The sequence below is a fragment of the Dromiciops gliroides genome, chromosome 2 (genome assembly GCF_019393635.1).
Source record: "Dromiciops gliroides isolate mDroGli1 chromosome 2, mDroGli1.pri, whole genome shotgun sequence".
NCBI classification, from domain to species: Eukaryota; Metazoa; Chordata; class Mammalia; order Microbiotheria; family Microbiotheriidae; genus Dromiciops; species Dromiciops gliroides.
The window spans coordinates 37,698,153-37,721,245 of NC_057862.1; the positions used below are offsets into that span (position 1 = coordinate 37,698,153).

At 44.0% G+C, this 23,093-nt stretch overlaps 1 protein-coding gene across 1 annotated transcript in view; it reads right to left on the bottom strand.

The window, feature by feature from the left end:
- Positions 1-1,462: 1,462 nt before the first annotated feature.
- The window catches only part of LDB3 (LIM domain binding 3), a 117,203-nt gene continuing 95,572 nt past the window's right edge, over positions 1,463-23,093 (bottom strand). Inside the window, exons 12-16 of the mRNA XM_043986714.1 lie at positions 17,498-17,942; positions 15,599-15,779; positions 14,997-15,117; positions 11,423-11,538; positions 1,463-4,778 (exon numbers count right to left, since the gene is read on the bottom strand). Coding sequence (XP_043842649.1) covers positions 4,689-4,778; positions 11,423-11,538; positions 14,997-15,117; positions 15,599-15,779; positions 17,498-17,942 — 953 coding nt within the window. The 3' untranslated portion in view covers positions 1,463-4,688. The remainder of the gene's footprint in view (positions 4,779-11,422; positions 11,539-14,996; positions 15,118-15,598; positions 15,780-17,497; positions 17,943-23,093) is intronic.

A 23,093-nucleotide genomic window follows, 5' to 3' on the forward strand; every position in this document is an offset into this window, starting at 1 on the left:
AAAGAACGTAAGGTCCTTGCACGTAGGGTATGTTTCATTTATCCTATTTGCATCCCTAATGATGAGCACAGTTCCTGGAACACAGTAGTTACTTCGTAATTGTCCGATGGATTTAGATTAGATTGGGAAATGCAGGGGTTTTTTTGTTTAGCTTTTTAGCAGAGAGTAAGGAGGGCTTTGTGATCATGGGGGCACCACTGCCATTTTAAGAACCCATAAGGACAGAGATCCCTCTAATTAAACAATTGATCAACAAAATTGAATCATTTTATATTGAATTTAAATTAAATTTAGTAAGCCTCCACCATGTTCTAGGCACTGAAAATAGTCTCTGCCTTGAACAGTTTATATTGGGTTAAGATTGGTGCTAGACCATTTTAAAGGCAGTAGAGGGTAAGTTCAAGGATGGAGAGAGAAAGGACTCCGTTTTCTTCGCCTATGTGCCTTCTGTCCTTCAGGGGACCAAAAATTCTGGATCCTCCCCCGGCATATGAACTGGACGCTACTTATTGATTGATTGAATAAAAACTATCATGTGACATTTTCTCTATCAGCAACAAATTGGGGAAAACTATAACTTCCAGAGAAGCGTCATCTCTTAGAGTCATTTGGGTTAGGTTCAAAATGAATATTCCCTCAAAATGTTGGATTGGCAAGTGTGTAAGTAAACAGACCTTTGCAAAGACTTACCCTTGAATTTATGATAACCTGCTTCCATTTACATATTTATGCAAAACATTTTCTATCTTCATCTTGTTTGATTAAATAAGAAAATTGAATTTCCATTAATGTTAGGTACACAATCCTGTATGGGATGGACTAAATTGGGGAGAAGAGAGGATGATGGCAGGAGAGGGGGTGCTGGGAAGTTTATTTGAAGGTCTGTCTTGTCCTGTTTGGCCCCAGAAGGAAGAACTAGAAGCAATGGGAAGATTGCAAAGAGGAACATTTAGGCTTGATGGAATAAAAAAGCTGCTTGATTGGTAGAGCTATTTAGGAGGGAAATGAGCTGTTTGGGGGAGGTAGTAGGTCCTTGCTCACTTTCTCTTCTCCCTTCTCCACTAGCATGGGAGGTAAAGGATCCTAGGTGTATCTATAGAGCTATAGGGTATCTCAGAGGCCATTTAATTCAACTCTCTTATTGTACAAATGAGGAAAATGAGACGCAGAAACTTTAGGTAACTCGCCCAGGGTCACCTAAGTAGTGAGCATCAGAGAAGCCTGGATGATCACTTGTTCGGATGTCATCGATGGAATTCCTGTTTAAGGACAAGCTGGACCCTCAGCTGGCCTCTGAGATCCCATTTATCTTCAAGATTTTTTGATTCCCTGATTCTGTGACATGTCCATGACTACCCCCCTACCCACCCCATGTCTTCAAAGTCTCCATAAGGGAAAATTGGCCACAGTTAACTTGCTTGTGATTTAAAAAAAAAAAAAACTTTCAACAGAAAACTCCTTGTTTTTGCACATCCTTTTTCATCATTTTATTTTGTGACAATGTTTGATTCACATTGGTTGGCGCAAAACCTCCATGCAAAATATATTGGCACACACCCCTAATAAACGGCACGACATTCCACTTCTGAGCTAATAAATAGAAACTTTTTCTTAAAAAATTCAAAAGCAAAGGCATTCAGGATGAAAAAAAAAACCATTATAAAAGCTAGATTCCTAGCACATCACTGCAGACACAAATCACTCTGTTGCTAAAGTTAATGTTTAGAAATGTTAAACAGATGTCTATTCTAAGGAGACAAAAGATTTCCAATCCAAAGTATACTGCCTTATGTTGACTCAGAAGTGTGATTCCTCACTATAGGCATTCATGCAATTAACCAAAGTAATAGATAACCTTAAACAAAACATTGTACCTAACTTAATGACCCCTGAAGGACTGAACTTTAAGAGACTTCTTTTTTTTTCTGTCAACTTTAAAATTGCGAGCACATGTGATCTCAACTGTCTACAACAGCCTAAAAGTAACAGCAAAACTGATTTCCCCAAAGTTCCTTTTTAAGGCTTTTCACTCTCTTTGTCAATTTCCAACCAAAAAAAGGAAGCAAAAAAAAACTTTAAATGGGCTCTAATATTCTTTAGCTGTAAGGAACTCTGATTTCCTATTGTTTTCTTCCCTTGAAATCAGGCACTAGGAAATTTGTGAAGCAGTGAAAGATGGCTTATGTGTGATGCAGTGGAAAGAACACTAGATGTGGGGTCCAAAGAAGAAGCATTGGAAAGAATGCTGGATTTGGGATCAGAAAATTTGAGTTCAAATCCTGACTCTGGCATTTATGACCTCTGTGACCTTCAGTAAATCCACATCTGAAAGATGTTGAGATTGAAATCTCTGACCTCTCCAATCCCTTTCAGTTTGGACTCTGACCGTATGTCTCAGAAGATCTGAGCTCCGCCCCTTAGGTGGGCATCTTTGGGCATGTCACTTTTTTGGTTTGAGCTTCATTTCCCTTTTTTTTGTAAAATCAAGGGTTAGACTAAATCATTTCAAAGATTCTTCCCAGCTTTCTGTGGTACCCTAACAGATATGTTGGCCATTTGAAAGTGCAGTCTGGATGTTTTAGCAATTGTTTTTGTCCTTGTCTATTTGATTTTTTTTTTTTTTGCGCGGCAATGAGGGTTAAGTGACTTGCCCAGGGTCACACAGCTAGTAAGTGTCAAGTGTCTGAGGCCGGAATTGAACTCAGGTCCTCCTGAATCCAGGGCCGGTGCTTTACCACTGCGCCACCTAGCTGCCCCCGTATTTGATTTTTAAAGAAGGGAGGAGAATGGATGGCTTCATGGAGGTCCATGGAAATAAAGTTCAAAATCCATGACCATCTGTTAGCATCCTCAGCTTACATACTTAAGGCACTTTACCCTACAAATATCAGTTTCCAGGGGAGAACTGGAACTTCTTCATTATTATAAAATATATCAAATGGGCAAAAGGGAAGCAAAAAATCCTCAAAAGGAAGATGCAGGAGTTAGCAGTAGGATGCAAAAAACTCCACCTGATCATGCTTAAGGAAGAGAAATAAGCCATTCAAACTGGAAATACGCTTTGTCAATGAGTAAAACAATATCGCTTGCTAAAAAAGGAATGAAAAATGAAAATGTCATCCTCAGAAATCACACTCTTACTTTTTTACTTCTACTCGCAGAAATAGCCTAAAAATGATTGCTTGGCATATTAGCTCATTGTTGTCATTAGTTAAGGAATTCGGATGATTTCAAAGGCTATTTCAATAAATACTTGCTATATTGACTATCGAGGTTAAGTTTAAATTTTTCTAGCACAACTCAAAGCAGAAGACATTGTAAAAATGTTAGCCAGCAAGACAGATGAGCAATTCAGTAAATATTGTGCTATCCTTTTTTCTTATCAGCAGACAAGACCATTGGCTAAAGAATGTGTCCCATGTAGGGGGACTGATTGAAGTGGTACCAGATATAACTGTGAAACACCACCAGTCCATGACCTGTGCCCTCCATCTTCAATGGATTTGGCAGAAATGAAGGCTCCCTTCGCCCTATGGGTTGGGAAGTCCTTTCTGCCATCCTATTCATTTCTACATTCCATCTTTGCTCCTTCCCAGTACTGATGAATCAAGGTTGTTTCTCTCACCCTGACAAGGGAGGGGTCTGATAAAGACTTCAATCATTTGAAGGACCATGGGAATCCTGACCCAGGAACATCATCATTCCAAAAAAGCTCTCAAAACAGAAACAGCATTGAAAAACTACACAAAGTCCTCTCCATCCCCTTCCCTCTTCCACCAAGGAATAAGTTTGGGGGACCCCCATGCCATTTTTCCATCCCAATTTGAATATGAGATGGGCACTTTTATGGACACTGGGTGTCTAAGACCAAAATAGTTGAGCTGAAGAACTTCACTTTTCTTAACGTTGTGCTGAGTAGAGGGGCGTCCCTACTTGTGTTATCCTTTCCAATGTCCCAGGCTCTCCTAGGCTACAACCCCTTTCTTTTGAATTGGCACTCAATTATTTTTATTCTTCATCACCCTTCATGGTGTGGAGAATGCTTCAAACTGGTTTATTTAAAGGCCTCTAGTTTGATGCTCTGGGAGTTAGCACCATTGTATTAATAATGGAATAATGCTTCCTTTTTTGGTGAGGAACGCCTGGATCTGTCTTACTTTACAAACTACCAGCTCCAGGCCTAAAAATATGCTACAACTGGAACTTTTTTTGGCATCTGGCTTTTTGTTTTTCCTTCTGCCAGTTGTAGCTGCAGACTAGAGGGCTCTTCGAAAGGACGCTGGGCTCTTGTGAAATGCCAGCAAAGGAATGGCCAGAACTCTAATGGCTACTTTGCTGAGCTTATTCAAGAGCATATTTGTATTTCTTAGGAAAAGTTGCTTTTAGTTTCGTCCTCTGGAGTGCTCACAATTGTGTCCTCAGTTTTTGAAGTACCATTCCAGTCTTGGATTAATTACCAGCCCCTCGAGGGAGAGACTTGGGTTGGCTTCTGGTCAGAATGAGGCAAATGCATGTTCTGTGTACATTAGAAGGACTAAAATTGTACTTCAAAAGATCTTGGGGGCTTCCGAACTCCTCTCCCTCCCCCTCAGAAAGAAAAGTTTTCCATCATGATTTATCCTTTTTTTGGTAGTTAACAGGGCTGGCCATGGAGTCTTCCTCCGATGCCAGGGGCGGCTAGCTTCTTTTTAGACGTTGACGGCATGAGCGTGTTTCTTGCAGAGCGGCTTATCCTTCTTGGAGTAGAAGGGCTGCCCCTCCAAATTCACATGACAGACCTGGAAGAAAGGTGAAAATGTGAGAAAGACAGGTCATGGGGAGAATGAAGTCACAAAGAAATTCACTGGATGGGAGCAGTGGCTTCCTGGGGAATGTTTAGTAACCGACTGGAAAAAATGTGCCGGAGCACACATTTTATGTTTAAACCGCACTTTTCATATTTTCTCCATCAGTTTCTCAAATCTAGACAACCAATAAAACGATCAATGGAGGCCTGATTTGTGGTATTTGTCGCTGCTGAAATTTGAACAATCAGATTTCATAAGCAGGTTCCAGCACAGGTCTGAATAGGAGGCTGGATGCTTGTGTGTCCGTCAGTGCCCTAGGAAAATATTAAGAGTTGATTGTGTCCCTCTCTTATTTAAAAAACCTTCAGTGACTCCCTATTCATCCTAGGATAAAAATAGAAGGCTGGTATTTCAGGCCTTCCACAATCTGGCTCCAATCTGCCTTCTCAGGTCTGTTTCCTACTACTCCCCTTTAACATTCCTTACTTCCTACAAACTGGCCTATGAACAATTTCCCGAATGTGGCTCTATGGACTGTTCCTTAGTCCTGGATTCCTTCCTCATCCCCATCGCTCAATATTCGTATCTCCCTTTAAGGTTCAACTCCAATATCATCTCTGCCAGGAAGATGATAAAAGTGATAAATGATCAAATACTACTAATAAATAATATATAAATAAATAATAAAATGAGATGATAAAAGTAATGTGATCAATACTTATAATAAATAATAAGATGATGAGAGTGATAATACATAAAGGATAAAATAAAATGATAAAAGTGATAAATAATCAAATACCAATAACAAATAATACATAAATAATGTAGTAAGATGACAAAATGATAAATGATCAAAGAAAATATAAATAACAAAATAAGATGATACAAGTGATAAGTGATCAACTACTGATACTAAAAAATATATAAATAAATAACATGATTATAAAAGTGATAAATGATCAAACAATAATGCATGAATAAATAATAAAATGATGGAGCAATAAAAGCTATCTTCTTTCCTTACCCACCCATCTCCAACTCCCTAGCTGTCTCCCCTCTCTGCCCACCCCCATCATGATACTCATAAAATGTAAATGACTTGAAGTCCAAGACTGTGTTTTTTGTCCTTGTATCATAGGCTACCTGAGTGCCTTACATATGGTAGAACTTTAAGAAATGTTTTTTGAAAATCAATCAATCAATCATCATTTGTTAAACTCCTACTATGTGCTAGGCACTGTGCTATACAGTAGGGATACAGATAGAAAAGTGAAACTGTCCCAGCCCTTAAGAAACTGACCTTCTTTCTGGGGAGGCGCTATGTATATAGATAGGCATATGCATATAGTATTTGCATACACACACACACACAATACACACATATTCACAAATATATAAATATCCATGTGACATATAGATGGCAAGTTATATAACTTCCCTGAGCTACAGTGGCCTCATCTGTAATAATATTTGCACTGCTTTCCTCCTGAGGATATTATGAACATCATATGAACTAATGTATGTCAAACACTAATCAAACATAATGTTTTTATTTTTTGTTTTCTGTTTTTCTGTTTTAGGAAAGCTTGGGTCTTTTGTCCCTCCTCTCTCCAATTATCTTGAATTTACTTTGTCTGAGGGTCAAAGTGGTTGAGCAGATAGAAGGCCAGCCTTGGAGTCAGGAAGTTTTGGGTTCAAATCCCACCTCTGACAAATCCTGGCTGTGTGACCCTGGGCAAATCACTTAACCTCTTGGTGCTCTCAGAACTAAGACTGAAGTTGTAGAGAAGGTGCCAACCTGCATTGGTAGAGAGAGTTTTACCAATGGAATCACAATTTTTATTTTTAAAAAAGCTGTATCATATACATATCTATGTCAATATATAAAAAGATGTGTGTATATATAGTATGTATGTACACATGTAATCATATGTTTGTATGATTTAACATGGTCAAGGATGCTTTTATATTCATATATATGCATATACCAAAAATATGATTTATTCCTAGTGCTTAGCAGGGATAGTATAGATTCTTTTCTTTCTTTCTTTCTTTTATGTGGGGCAATGAGGGTTAAGTGACTTGCCCAGGGTCATACAGCTAGTGTCAAGTGTCTGAGACTGGATTTGAACTCAGGTCCTCCTGAATTCAGGACCGATGCTTTATCCAGTGAGCCACCTAGCTGCCCCCAGTATAGATTTTTAATAAATGTTTGTTGATTTGATTTCACATCCTTTCTGGTCATCCCCCATGCCTGGAACACTGTCTCTCCAACACTCCAACTACTGACCCTCCCTGGCTCCTTTCAAGTCCCAGATAAATTCTCTCCTTCTGTAGGGAGCCTTTCCAAACTCCTCTCAGTTCCAGTATCTTCCCTCTTTCAGTCATTTTCTATTAATCTTGTATATTGCTTGCTTTGTAGATATTTGTTTGTGTATTGTCTCCCCCATTAGAGTGTAAGTTCCTTGAGGGCAGGTTCTGTCTCTTTCCTCTTTTTGCATCCCCAGCACTTACCACAGTGCCTGGCACATAGTAGGTGCTTAATGAATGTTTACTGAATGAATGAAAGGAACTTGCCCAAGGTCACATAGCTAGTAAGTAACAGAGCTGGAATTTGAACCCAAGTGCTTTCTACCAAATTTCTTTTCTAACTCTGAAAATCTCTGGCTCTACCTTTCCCAGCTCTTGTGAGCCACCTTGATCTCTCCCTGTCCTATCAGAACTACATTGCTTTGTACCAGTCTAATGTGTAAAGTTCGTTCCACTAAGGAGACTGGAGTTCCTTGAGGCCTGGTGTGTGTGTGTGTGTGTGTGTGTGTGTGTGTGTGTGTGTGTGTGTGTGTGTGTATGTTCTGTTGTCCCAGAAGACCAACTTACTGACATTTGAAAGTGAGCTCCAGTCTGGATTGTTTTTAATGGGAGAGCTGCTAATGGCAACCAGGACCCATTGAAAAATCAAGTTTCTAAGGAATCCTCCCCACTCCCCAGAGACTGACAGGATCAGTGCACTTGAGAATCTGGACCAGAATGTAAGAATCCCTGTAAGGACCAGGCAGATTCTTGTATTGGGTAACCAGGGGTAGCTTAACCTCAGCAATGACACTAGGGCCAGGAGAGAAGCCTGTCAGTGTTAGTGATGCTGTCTCAGCAACCAAGGAAGGAGTTAGCTAATGTAATATCTCATCCCTGCCGGAGCACCTCTGAGCTGCTATGGTAACAGGTAAACATAAACATCTGGGGAGAGATAACAAGCTTACAATGCCAGGCCAAGCCAGCCCCATTGCTTAAAAAACCAGACCTCCAATGAAACCATTGAAGTCAGCCTTTAAGGACACATGGGAAATCCTGAAGACTCAAAGGCTTAACTTGTCACCCCTGTGACTAAGAAGGTCCAGGGGCTTCCTGCTGCTTCTAGTCTAGGGAAAAGTAGAAGCTCCTGCTTGGTGTCTAGAGCCTTTTACAATATCACTCCTTCCTTTCCAAGCTTAATGAACTTTACTCTCCTCCCTGGGCTCTTTGCATCAGCCAAATCGGATCACTCCTTCCCCATATTCCATCCTGTAGGATCGTAGATTTAGAGGTGGGAAGGACCTTTGAGATTGGCTAGTTCAGCTTCCTTATTTTACAGATAAGGAAACTGAGCCCCTGGAGGTGAAATGCCTTGCCCCAGGCCACACAGGAAGTAGGTGGCAAAGCTAAGATTTTCTGCTCTCCAAAGGGAAGTTGACTTTGGCAATCCCTGTGTGGCCTTGAGCAAGTCACTGAACCTTCCTAGGTCCAGGTTTCCTTTTCAGTAAAATGAGAGGGTTGGGCTAGTTGGCATCTGAGCAGCCGCCCCCTCTGGATCCACGGTTCTAGGAAATGCATTATTCTTTCCCCTGCCTTCCCACCCCCATGCCTCTGTACAGACCACCTCAGGTACCTGGGATGTCTTTCCCCCTCAGTGTTCCTGTTCACAATCTGTAGTTCTTGCAAGACTCAGGTCCAGGGACATCTTACCTCCCTCTTCCTCCTAACTCTGGAAATATGAGCTCATCTAGGCTGATATTTCCCTTCAGTAGAATTCTAGCACACCAGCTGGCACTTAGTAGGCAGCTTACAAACGCTTGATGAATGCATAAACTAATGACCTACAGGATGTCAATTTTTATAGTCTGCTCACAGCTATAATGGGGGTTAAGTGGGGCATGTACAAGGCTTCCCTAGCTGCCTCTGGCCGACTATGTGTGTGACTAGCGCTAAGGGTACCCACCACACAGAATAAAAGCCATCAAGTCCTATGGAAGCCATAAGAGTGAGACAGGTGCATATGTCTGAGTGCTGAACTTGGAGCAACCGGCCCCAAATTCGAATCTAAATTCTTCCATTTCCCCGTGTGACCTTGGGGAAGCCTCTTTGGGCCTCAGCTTCCTCCTGTGTGACATCTCCTCTTAGACTAGATAACCTGCAAGGCCCCTTTGAACCCTATCTGTGATCCTGTGGTCATGGCTCAGTGCAAACTCCCATCTGATGCAGGAGTCATGCAGCCTTAGTGTGGAGCAAACCACTGCCTTGTTAAGCAGCAGCTAGAACAGATTCTGGGGCAGTGACAGAGTGCAGGTCCTGGAGTCAGGAAGACTCATCTTCTCGTGTTCTACTCCAGTCTCAGACGCTTACTTGTTGTGTGACCCTGGGCAAGTCACTTAACCCTATTTGCCTCAGTTTCCACATTTGTAAAATGAGGATCCTAAGGGTTGTTGTGAGGAAAAAATGAGATGATAATTGTAAAGTACTTAGCACAGAACGCGGCGCATTGTGGTGTTAGCAAGTGTTTGCTGACTTGACGAGGCTTTTCTTTACACCATCAAGCCTGACTGAACTGTGCACAGGTAGTCAATTCCCCTACTTCGAAACCAGGAGAGGACTTTATAAATATCCTGTTTATACACTGGCAGTTAAATGCTCAGGGCCTCTGAGGAAGAAGTCAATGGTAACGAGAATAACAACTGGCACGTGTTTGGCCCTTTAATGTACAAACATTAGAAGAGGGTTTTCCCCCCTACAATAACCCTAAGAGGACGGTAGAACCAAATTATTGTGCCCATTTTATTGACGAGGAAACAAAGGCTCAGCAAGATTCTGTGGCTTTCCCACAGTCACATGTTCCCAGGGCCTTAGCTGGCTCCAGGTCTAAAGTTGGTCCATTCTACCACACTCATTCTAGTAGCAGCACCTAGTGATTTCAAATGCAGGCAACTACATATTAGAGGGATGGATGGGCACACAGGGGAATTTCCCATTTCCTAATGAATCAATCTGAACATTAGCCAGCTTCCTTTTATGTTCTTGGAAAAATGCTTCAAGTGGCATTTCTTTCAGCTTAAAAAAATATTCTCATGTCCAGTTCCTTTCCCTGAGCTTTTCACAAGAAAACTCCAGCTTCAAGTTTGTTTTGCGGGGCAGTGAGGGTTAATTGACTTGCCCAGGGTCACACAGCTAGTAAGCCTCAAGTGTCTGAGGCTGGATTTGAACTCAGGTCTCCTGAATCTAGGGCTGGTGCTTTATCCACTGTGCCACCTAGCTGCCCCAGCCTCAAGTTTAAATGGGGGAAGAAAGGGTAGGGAAGGGCATAAACATTTATTAGGTGGCTACTGTATGTCCTAAAAATATTATCTCATTTGATTCTCACAAGAATCCTGTGAAGTACGTGCTATTATTATCTCCTTTTACAATTGTAGAAACTGAGGGAGACAAAAATGAAGTGACTTGCCCAGAGTCACACAAAGTAGTAACTACTTGAGGCTAGATTTGAACTCAGGTCTTCCTAAATCCAGGACCAGTCCTCTATCTGCTGCTATGGTTTAGCTGTTCATAGCACTCAGAGGTAGAGGAGACATCAGAGGTCATCTAATCATATTCCCTCATTCCACAACTGAGGACATTGAGGTTCATAGGAATTAGTTGACTTGCCCAAGGACACACAGACAATAAGGTAATCAGAATTAGAGGGTCACGGGTCCTCTGTTAGGTGGAATGAAATGCTGCATGAAGCTATTTCTATTTACATTATTTTCATTAATAACAAGTGCCATTTGTTTAGTGCTTTGAGGTCTGCAGGGTTATTTACATACATATCAGCTTCTTGGAGCTTGACAATAACCCTGAGAATTAAGACTAGTACTATTATTTCCTCTTTAGAGATGAGGAACTGAGTCTCAGAGAGCTTAAGGGACTTGCGCATGGTCACATAGCTAATAAATTCCAAAGGTGGGATTTGAACCCAGGTCTTCCTGACTCCAAGACCAGTGCTCTCTCCTCTTCCCTCTGTTCAATAGGAAGAAATTGCAGGTGGATAATGGACAATCCCGTGCTCATTTCCTGACTTGTCCTTGTATCGAGAACAGAGTTGACACCCGTAAATGGAAATCGGCCTTTTCTAGGTGAGGGACAATGAAGATTAGTCAACAAAGTCTCATTTGGGTTTTGTGATTTACACTGGAAATAAAAAAAGAAATGAACAATTTTTGTCAATAAAACCACTGACTTTCTTCCAGTTATCTAGTCCCCAATTTCCCGGCTATCCCTCCCTGTTTTGGTTCTCTCCACTTTCAGAGGGACAATGTGATAGAGTCCAAGTCATATATGGGAAAACCTACAGCACAGATGAAGCAAGTGTCGTGCCAAGTGTGTCCCAGCGCCTCAATGAACTTGTCTCCAGCTTCCACGGGGAAGTCGCAGCCGTGACACTTGGTGCTAAACAAATTGATGTAATCTGAAAAGAAACAAACATACACACTGAGACGCCAACACTCTGAGAAGGACCCGGGAAAGATGTTGGATAGAGTATGGAAAGAAGATGGATTTGGAATCAGTTCAAACCCCAGGTGTAACCAGACAAGTCATTCAGCTTCTAGGGCTTGTGCTTCTTTATCTATTGGTTAAATCAAGGGGTCAGTTTAGATGACCTCCAAAGTCCCTTCTAGTTCTAAATCTATGACCCTAAGGGGCAGATTGGGAGTGAGAAGGCATCTCAATTTAATGTCTTCAAGAAATTAAGATAATGTCCGAATTCACTGAAAACCATGATCTTAAGAAAGTACTACAATGCAGTTTAAAGAGAATGTTTCATTTGGAGTCAGAGGGCCTGAGTTCCAATCCTGATTCTCCTCTTTACCACCTGTGTCACCTTAGGCAAGTTATTAACTTCTGGACTTAAATTTCCTCATTTGTAAAATAAAGAGAAGGGTTGGACTAGATGAACCCTAAAATCCCTTTCAGGTCAAAACCTATGATCCAGGGGCAGCTAGGTGGTTCAGTGAATAAAGCACCGGCCCTGGATTCAGGAGGACCTGAGTTCAAATCCAGTCTCAGACACTTGACACTTACTAGCTGTGTGACCCTGGGCAAGTCACTTAACCCCCATTGACCTGAAATAATAATAATAATAATAATAATAATAACAATTATTATTATTATTATTATTAAAACCTGTGGTCCAATGTTGCTGGGTGTCTGTCATATGGGCAAAAAATCTGTTGAATAACATTTACTTTTTTAACATTTGAGTTGCTTTGGCTTAGGCATGGACTTTGAACTTCTGTAAGTACATCTTAGTTTGAAATTTTGCATATTGTCATTAAATACCATTCAGTACTGATATCCCTCTTCCCTTCTGTCACCTCTCCTATCTTCCCCAAACAAATACAGTTTCTCAATCTGGATAAGAATACATATGCTCCCGAAAAGATTCAAGGCATTCATAACTATGGTTTCACTCAGATGTTACCTCGAATAAAGACATACATCTTATATCCTTTCTTCCTAAAAACTTCCAAAGGACTAAAACTATCCAAGAATGGAAGGTAGAAAGCAAATAACAGAATTGGAATTTCGAGCCAGTCCTTCTCTGTCATTTCTATCTAGTAGTCTTCATTCTATCCTTTGGATCTGTGTGGAATGTCTTCTCTCACCTCCACGTAGTAATCCTTCAGATACTAACAGGTTTCATGCCCCCTCTCTTTCCCTGCCCATGCCTAGGCTTCTCTTTTTCAGGCTGCACATGCCCAGCCTTCCCTGATGGCTTAGTTGCCAGGTCCTGTGAATTGCCCATGGTTACACACACACAAAAATCCAGACTGCCCTCCTTTTGACTTTCTCCCAGTTCTCATTGTTCCTCTTTTTTTTTTTTTTTTTTACATATAAGGTATTTTATTTTTTCCGTTACATGTAAAGATAGTTCTCAACTTTTGTTTATACGAGCTTTACAATTTCAGATTTTTCTCCCTCCCTCCCTCCCCTCCCTCCCCCCTCCCCATCATTGTTCCTCTTAAAATGTGCTCATGTATGTCCCAGAGATGCTCTACTGGAGTCTGCAATCCATTGAAATCCCAAAGTATTTTTTTTGTGAGGCAATTGGGGTCAAGTGACTTGCCCAGGGCCACACAGCTAGTAAGTGTCAAGTGTCTCAGGCCAGATTTGAACTCAGGTCCTCCTGACTCCAGGGCTGGTGCACTATCCACTGTGCTACCTAGCTGCCCCTCCCAAAGTATTTTTTTGTTGTTTTTTGTTCTTTGCGGGGCAATGAGGGGCACACAGCCCAAGGTCACACAGCTAGTGTCAAGTGTCTGAGGCTGGATTTGAACTCAGGTTCTCCCGAATCCAGGGCCAGTGCTTTATCCACTGAGCCACCTAGCTGCCCCCTCAAAGAATTTTTATATCAACTGATGTTAAGCCAGGCTTGTCCCTTCTTGTGTTTGTACAAGTGAACTTTTTGACCAAAGTAGCAGACTTTCAACTCATCCCTATAAATTTCTTCAGTAGTTACAGTCTATCATGCCATTCTGTTGAGATATGTTGGATTCTGCTATCTGACATATTAGTTCTCCTTCCTGGCTTCATGTTACCTGCTCATTGGATAAGAGTACTTTTTATGACTTCATTCAAATCATTGAGAGGTATTCTGGGAAGATGGCGGAGTAGGCCAGGAATTGATTATATTTTGAATAGGATATGGTTATGAGGATGCCTCATGGCATGACATTAGAAACCTGGGTTGGCCAATAAGGTGGGGGTTGGGTGAATATGTGGTTAGTTGGACAGCTGAGTCTAAATATTGTGATTAAAAACTGATGTCAGTTGGGAGGGCTATTATATAATTTTAAATTCATAACTGGAAGGGGATCTCAGGTTCCAGCTAATCCAACCTTCTGTCCCGCTCTTCTCCCATCCTGTGCCCTGAAGCACAGAGTTTCAGAGAAAAGGGAGCTGAGAACCATAGACAAAATGTGATATATGCAGAGTTGTATGGCTCTGAAAACGATCATGTTTGCAGACAATGATCAATAATGAAGCTTTGTTCAGATGTGGATTGCCAGTATAAGAGGTAGCCAATAGTTGGTCTGAAGATGCTAATGATTCTGTCAAGCAGAGGAAGAGTTTCATTTTAGGCACGGCCACCATGTAATGGCCTGGAGATAATCAACAGGAAGTTGTGTAAGAGGAATAGCTGATGGGTCAGTATGACTGGAATGATGAAGGATATGAAATGAAACTGGAAAATAGAAGGCAACCATATTGGGGAGAACTTTAAGTTCTAGACAGAGGACTTTTTATGTTAATCAGGAGGTAATAGGGAGCTGTTGAAGATTTGTGAATGGGGGTGGGAGATCATATGGTGAAATCTGTGTTTTAGGAATGTCAGCTTGACAGATTTATGGATGATGGATTGGAAAGGGAGAGATGAGGAGCAGTGATGCTAATCAGGATATTATTGAGATAGTGCAGGAAAGGGATAATGTGAGACTAACCTAGACGGGAGGATATATGAGTGGAAAGAAGGGAACTGATAAGAGGGTTGTTGTGGGAGGAGACTCGGCAAGGCTTGGGGACTGATGGGGTACAGAGAGCGAAGGAGAGGGAAGGGTTAAGGATGATTCTAGGGCTGGGGATCTGAGAGGCAGGAAGCAGGGTGGAGCCATCCTCTAGAGAGGGAGAGAAGTTTGAAGAAAACCTGCCTGCTTCCTGGAACTGAGGGCCAGTCAGTGACATATTTAGTGAAAAGCATTCTGGGTTTGGAGCTAGTGCATCTGGGTTCAAAGACCGGCTTGGCTACACTTACTGCTTGCCCGACCTCATTCACAAGTCTCTCTCAAGCTGAGATGCTCTGTCTTTTAAGCCCCAACATGCTGGGTGATTTGAACATGCCCACAGCTCTCCCCAGAGGGGCCATACCTTTCTCACAGTAGGGCTCCCCATCCTCCATGTGGAAGAGACTATTGCCAAAAGGCTTCCTACAGGCCGCGCAGACAAAGCAAGTGGTGTGCCAAGTCTGTCTCAAAGCATGCATCACTTCCTGGAGGAAAAGAAAAAGAAAAGAAGATTGAGAAGGAAACAAGGGCTGACCTCAGCTCCACCTCTGGGAGAACGGGGACCAGGGCTTGCTAGGGACAGTTTAACACGGCGGCCCTAGACTGGACACAGTTTCTGTCCCTGGAAGAGGAAAGGCCCTGCGCTCAGCTGGTGCAGAGACCCTATGCCCCTGGGGACTCTCTCAGGCTTCTCTTCTGGGAGGGTTTCATTCCTTGGAAATGGAGTGAGTTTTTTCTTTCTTTCTCTCCCAACAGATGAAAATGTGTTTGGATTGCTGGATAGAGGGAGAGGGGTCACTCATCAGGGCCAGAGGCCCGGCCTGGAATTCCTGAATCTAGGGAAATGGGAAAAGTGCTTTTCCAGATGTAGGAAAGTGATGGTTTGGAGCAGAGCAGAGAGTCGTGGTGGGGTCCCTAGAAATCCCCAGGCACCAGAGCCCCACAGAAGCTCAACTCGTGCCTTACCCCCATGATCTTGTTGTTGCACTTGGCACACAGTGGGGCAAAGAACTGCTCATAGCAGCGCTCACAGTACACATTATTCTGCTCCTCCACAAAGCACATGTCAGCCAGAGAGGTCTTACAGTAGGCACAGTTGAATTCTTCTGGGTGCCAGGAGCGACCCATAGCAACCAGGAAGGGACCCCTAGGGAGAGAAGAGACAGGATGAAAGGCGTTCCTATGACGACAAGTACAAACATCACTGGAGTTTGACAGGCTGCAACAATGAGCCTAATCAAAGACGATGGGATAAAGCTTTGTGATAAATGTAAAACCCTACAGTGGGGTTCAAAAAATCAGCTTCCCAACCGCAGGGGGTGGGAGGCATGGGGAGGCTATAGTTCCCATGGGGAAAGAAAGATCTGGGGGGCTCAGTGAAACATAAGTTCAGTATGTGTGATGATGGTCCATTGAGTGAAAACAATTTTAGGATGCATTGAGAGAGGAAAAGCGGCCAGGACAGGGGAGAAGATAGTTCCCCCATCCCTCTGTATCCTATTCTGCTCAGTGCTCATCTGGAGTCTTGTGCTCAGTTCTGGGCACCACATTTTAGGAATTTGGTCAGTCAAGAACCATTTATTAAACACTGACTGTGTACCAGGCACTGTGCTAAGTGCTGGACGCTGATCAGCTGAAGAGTGTTCAGAGGAAGATAGTGAAGATGGTGAGAGGTTTGAAAACTGTGTCATATGGGGTTTAGTCAGAGGAACTAGGGATACTTAGTGGGCAGAAGTGAAGTCTTAGGAGACACGTGATAATTGTCTTCGAGGCTCAGCCCAGGAGGGCAGAACTAGAAACGATGGGGAGAAGTGGTAGAGAGGAAAGTTTCTGTTCAAAGTAAAGAAAAAGTTTTTAATAATTAAAGCAATAAAAAATAATAATTAATTAATTGAAGCAATTGGAAATGGGACAGGCCTGCCTCAGATGAGATCATATTTGTAAAGCACCCAGAGCAATACCTGGCACATAGTAGGTGCTTAAGAAGGTTTGTTTCCTTTCCCTTTGGGAGGTGGTGGCTTTCTCATCAATAGGGTCATCGATAAGCATTTGCCAGGGATTTGGAGAGGTCTGGTATGGCTTGGACTGAAATATCCCTGAGATTCTTTAGAGCCCTGGAGCATCCGGGATGACACCTCGAGTGACTCAGAGGGATGGATGCTACCACGGGCACCCCTGACCAGGAAATGATCAGCTCCCTATGACAACCAGGTGGCCCAGGGAGCACTGCAGCGAGGCCACTTGCCTTGTGAGCACCCAAGGCTTGCAATGAACAAGTATCAGTATGCCAGCTGGACACCTACAAGTGAGCTTGGATGTGCTTGACAACCACAGACCTTCTCCTTAGTGATGGAGGGTGCAGGCCAACACGGTGTAGTGGCTGGAGACCTGGGTTCAAGTCCTGACTGGGCCAATGACTAGCAATGTGACCTTGTCTAAAGCCCTTAACTGCCCCTCACACTCATTTTGTTCACTTAGAAAATGGAAGGGTTGGATGAAATGATTCCTAAGGCCCTTCCAACTCTAGAGACTAAGATCTGGGGCCTAGCTTCTTAAACTGTGGGTTGAGATCCCACATGGGGTCGTGTAACTGAATGTGGGGGTGGCAAAAAGTTTGGCAACAGTAAAAGGTTATGTATACCTATTTTATATGCCTATATAACCCGGGGTCATGGAAAAATTCAAAAATTCATGTAAAAGTTCAAGAAGCCCTGGGCTAGAGAGACCAAGGAAAGAGGTGATCAGCAGAACTGGGAAGAATAGGCCCTCTCCACATGGCCTCTCTGCATTCCCTGCCCTTAGGGTCTCTCTGGGAGCCTGATCCCCTTTCCCACTTTTGCCACCCCCAAGGGCCCGTGACTGTACCGGATGATGCTGTTACAGTGTCCACAGTGAGGAGTGCGGTTGCTGGCCGGAAAGCGTTCAGCTCTCTGGATGGTGCCTCGGGCTAATGTGGGTACCTGGGTGCCAGCAGGTGTATAGCCTGGCACGGGAGCACCCCGGGGAAGGATCTGCTTGCTGATCGAGGTGGTGGTCTTCCCAGGGGAGAACTTTTGGGAGAAGTTGTCATCAGTCACCCATGGTGGGCGGCTAGCTGGCTCCGCTGGGCCAGAGCTGTAGGTTGCTGATGGGGCTGGGCTATATGGAGAAGGGTTATAAGAAGGGGCTGGGGATGGGGAGTAAGCCGGGGCAGGGGATGGAGTGTAGGCCGGGGCTGGAGATGGGGTGTAAGCAGGAGCTGGACTGTAGGTTGCTCCCGGAGCTGGGCTGTAGTTGGTGCCTGGCGCTGGGCTATAGCTGCTTGCTGGTACTGTAATCCCAAAGCACAAAAAGAAAAAAAAGGAAGGGGTCAGGAAGCTTTGGACTCTCCTTACATTGAGATCTGCCTTATTCCCATCTCCCAAGTTCACCAGTCTTGCAGGGCCCAGCCCTCTGACCACAAACTGTAGGTGGCCAATGGAACTGGGCTACATGGGAGAAGGTTATAGGATGGGACTAGGGATAAGCTGTAAGCTGACGCAAAGGTGTTTTGGAGAATGAGGCCTGTTCCTTACAGCCAAAGCACCTGAAAATGTCATGTCTTAAGGATTCTCATTCAAAAGGATGAACTTCTTGTCCAAAATCTTAGTTTACTGATCTTTTGCTTTTTTTATCATGCTCACATCTAATTATCTCTCTCCTTGGTCCCCTACTTGGAAAGCCATCTCTTGTAACAAAGATGAAGAAAGGGTTGATAAAAGCACTTGAACAAAACCAGGTGAAACATCACTCATCTGGGGCATTACATGGGATGTTCTGTACCTGGGGTGCTCCATCTGCAGGAAGAGGAGGAAGGTTTTAGGAGGGAAGGTGGAAATCTGGAAGGTACCCAGGGAGGCTGAGTAACTTGCCCAAGGTCACAAAGGTAGCAAGTATCAGAGGCAAGATCTGAACCCAGCACCGCTGTGTTCTTTCTGTTACGCATTCTCTGGGGCCAAACCTGAGTTATTATAATTGCCCAGAAATCAAATTCTTTTTGGTGGGCTGGAGAGATATCTCACAAGCATTCTTTAAAGGAACCCTCCAATAAGCCTCACTCCCGATCTTTGAAGTACAATTAATAGAGACAAGGGAGTGACTAAAGAGTTAGTTATCTGAGTTCAGAGATCTGAAGAAAAACTAATAATAATAGCTAGCATTTATGTAGCACCTACTGTGTAAAAGGCACTAAACTAAGTACTTTACCAATATCTCATTTGAGATCTCCCAACAACCATGGGTGGTGGCAGGTGCTGTTACTCTCTCCATTTTAGGGATGAGAAACTCAGACCTACAGAGGTAAAGTGACTTGCCTATGTTCATACCACTAGTAAGTGTCTGAGGCTGAATTTGAACTCAGGTCTTCCTGATTCCAGGTCCAGCACTCGATCTGTCACCTAGCTGCCTAAAAATTACACTGATGAATAATATACAAAACTCGTCAAACCTGAATTTACTCCCAAAGTAGAAATTTTGGGGTTATGGTTGGGGGGTTAGCAGAAAGATGTGTGGGATCTGGGAAAAGGATAATACTTTCCCATCCTCTCAAAGCCCCTTGATATAGATAGAGAAAATATTACTAGTCCCATTTTAGAGATGAAAACACTGATACTCAGAGACAGCTTCCTCGCGGTAGAGACAAGTCATGGCAGACCCAGGCATGAAAATGTCGGTTCTGGGCGGCTTCCCCAGACCCCCGCTCTATCTCCTCTAGGTGGTTAGACGGAGACAAAGAAAATCAAAGCCTTCCAGACTCCCTGTCTGAACTCCCAGGGCCCATTCGCTCCCTGGCAGCTCTATTACTGAGCCATGGGGGCCAGCCCCTTCTGGAGCAGGAACGGATCCAGCTAGAGACCCAAGAAGAGACAAGAGGAAGAGGGTGCATTAGTTCAGCAGGCACAGGCTCCCAGCCCTGGGGAATTCTGGGTCTCAGCTCTCCCACTCAGCCGAGCCAGGGACGGATGCAGACATGCCCTGCCTACACGCGGGCTTGTTTCCATCTTCCAGCAGACACTCAGGGCCCTCATTATGGCAAAATGTTTAGGGAGGCCTCTTCAGCTCCCTTTTGAGAGCACATCCGGCTCCCCCTCGGATAGAAGCCACAGTTCTTCCTGCTCCCCTAGACTACCAGGAAGGCACGGTGGGAGCCTCCTCATCCCTGAGCCCCCATCGGCCACAAACGGCCCCGCAGGACCAGGCGACCACAGGGGCTCAAAGGCTGGAATGGTGGTAAGGAAGTTCCCTCCATCCCGTTTCTCCCAGCCACTCATTTTCAATTCCCTGCAATTAAAGGCTTCACAACTTGCAGTTTTCCCAGATGCCTCCTCTTTTTGGCAGCCTGCTACTGCTCGGGCTTTGACTCTGCTCGTCATATGCAGTGCCTCCCCCCACTTTAGTGATAGAGGAAACCCCCCTGTTCCTCCATGACCCAGACAGGCGACTGAACCCCTCTGTCTGCCAGTTATTCCTAAACAACTCTTGTATGGGGAAACTCAACCTCTCCTTTCTGGGAAATGGACATGGGGGAAGAACATTAGATTTTGTTTTGTTTTGTTTTTGAGAAAGAACCCAGGTTAAAATCTTACTTTTGCCATTTTCTACCTGTGTGACCATGGACAAAGCACTTAATCGCTTTGGGCCTCAGTTTCCTCATTAGAAAAATGAGGTTTTTAGATGAACTTGCCTCTGACATACCTTCTAGCTCTGAATCTATGATGTGATAACCGATAATGCGATAGTTTGACTGAGGAACGAGTGCTGGACTTGGAGCCCAAGGCCCTGCTGCTAAAAATCTGTGTGACTTTGGGCAAGTCACTTGACTTCTGTAGGCCTCAGTTTCCTCTTTTGTAAAATGAAAGTTTGGATTAAATGGCTTCTGAGATGTCTTCCCACTTGGTACTAGATAATCTCTGAGGTCTCTTTCAGCTCCATGCCCAGGAAGAACGATCATGGGGCCTGAGTGGCCTAGCCCTGTAAAAGTAGGGAGAGGATAAGGGACCAGGACCTGGCTGGGAGATGGGCCCCCTGCTTCCCTAGAGCTACTTGGGCCTTAAGCCAGTAATAGAAATGCAATGGAATTCTGCCTCCCCTTCTGCTGTGTGGCCCTGTGGTTACTGCTGGGAGCTAGTAAAACTCTTCTATCTACAAAGTGAATTAAGCCTGGGTGTGGAAAGAACATCAAAGTCTTCACGCGGACTGTGGCAGAAGCAGGGGATCCATGTCAGGGGAACGTGGGGACTTGCTCTAAGTGGTGGGTATGGGGAATCTTCTATTTCTGAAACAGGATTCTGTTCAAAGTTTGGAGGGCCTCTCTCCAAAGAGCTCCAACAAAGCCTTTTCAGAGATCTTGGCAAGGCAATTGAGTCCCGGGTATTGAGTCTTGAGCCCATTCCATTGCTCACACACTTGCTTGGCTACGCCAGTTTGTTAGTCAAGAAGGATTTATTAAGTGCCAACTATGTGCCAGGCTCCTTGCTAAGCAGCAGGGATACAGGGAATGGCAAAAACAGTTTCTGGGGCAGCTAGGTGGCGCAGTAGATTGAGCACCAGCCCTGGAGTCAGGAGTACCTGAGCTCGAATCCGGCCTCAGACACTTAACACTTACTAGCTGTGTGACCCTGGGCAAGTCACTTAACCCCAATTGCCTCACCAAAAAACCAACAACAACAAAAAAAAACAGTTTCTGCTAATGAGGGGTTCATGGTCTAGCAGGGAATAATGGGATGGGTAAGCTTTCAAGCTAGATGGTTAGTGAAATGAGCCTCAAGGGAGAGAAGTGGTTTGTCCAAGGTCACATAGGTAGTATTAGAGGCATGGTTTGAACTTGGGTCCTCAGCAGTAAGGAGGGAATAAGCTCCTAGAATGAGGGAGAACCTATGCAAAGGCAGGGAGATGGGAGATGACATCATGAGGCAGCTAGGTGGTACACAGGATAGAGTCCTTGACTTGGAGTCAGGAAGACCTGAGTTTGAATCCTACCTCAGACACTTACGAGCCATGTAACACTGGGTGAGTTTCTCTGACTGCCTCAGTTTCCTCATCTGTAAAAAGGGAATAACCACCTACCTTTCAGGGGGTTTATGAGTTCAAATAAAATAATATAAAGTACTTTATAAACCCTAAAGTGACATAGATCTTTCCTTTTTAAAAAAATTTAATTTTAATTTTTAAAAATTTTAATTTAATTTTTTTAAGTGACATCTATAGAAATGCTACCTATTATTATTACTGAGTTCTGTATCGCTTACCTTTTTCTTTTTTAAACTAAATTCTACCTAGTGGCCTTCCTCTCCTCCAAGATCCCACTTCTATGCGTTCTGTTCATTAGCATTGGAACGGAACAACCCACCTCAGCCCCTCGCTCCCCTTTTTCCACTTTGGAAAGATAAACAGTATTTAAAAACAGCAGAAGAGAACTTTGTCATATGCTATCTCTTGAGCCTACCCAGAGAACGTTACTATTTCTGCACAGTGGCTTCAAGCCTGTCTAAATTAGAAGGCGATCTTTCATCTCTAATTGGCAAGTTCAAAAGGCCCCCTATCTCGCAAGGCTGCGTGGAGAATATGTAATTAAATAAGGTGATTCCTGACTAATTCTAAGTTCTCTGCCCAACTGTTTTCAAAGAGCCCTTACTCACTCACTCAGCCTCTGGCAAGACCGTACTTCTCTCCCAGGATCCTCATGAGCTGAGCCCCCATTTCTATATCCTCAAGGTTGTGTCGAGAGATTATTATTCCAATGGTTTTTCACTTTTCTGGGATCCTTGGGATTCTGGAGAGTGCACCAGGTACTATGTCAAAGTTTGGGGGTCCTTGAGAGGTTGTGCCCCCCCCAAAACCGGCCTGCCTTCCTCATCAAGGCCCCAAGGCTTTTTCGAAGGAACCTCACTGTAGCATCTCCAAGAGCCCCACCTCTGGCGCCAGTGGAGTGGGGGCCCTGGATAAGATCATGGCTGCAAGAGGATTGTTGATTCTGCTCCAGAAATGCCACCCACGGTCCTAAGGGGAGGAGGATCGGGGCAGCCAGGAGAGGAGGACTTCTGACCTAAGGCTTCGGTGGAAGGGTGCAGACTTGGGCTTCCCAGATACTGTACCACTTGGTCACAAAGCCATCAGTGCCTCAGATTCCCTACTTTCAGAGGAAGTTCTTGCCACTTCCTCCCTTGGATCCTCAAAGCCAGGATGAGAACCTGTCTGAGGAGTGCTCTAGCATTGGCAAGGCCCTAAATAAATACAGGGGGGTATCACCATTGCCATATTCTCCCTTGTCTTGATGCCTACCATGGGTTCAGAGATCATCTGGATGATTGGTCTATGGGGAACTACCCAGTCTCACTCCCTGGTAGAGAAAACCAAAGGTGGGATCCTCTAGGAGGTGGGAGTTTCTGGGTTTAAGTGCCCAGATCTTTCATGTCTATGCCTGATAGCCCAACAGGGGCCAATG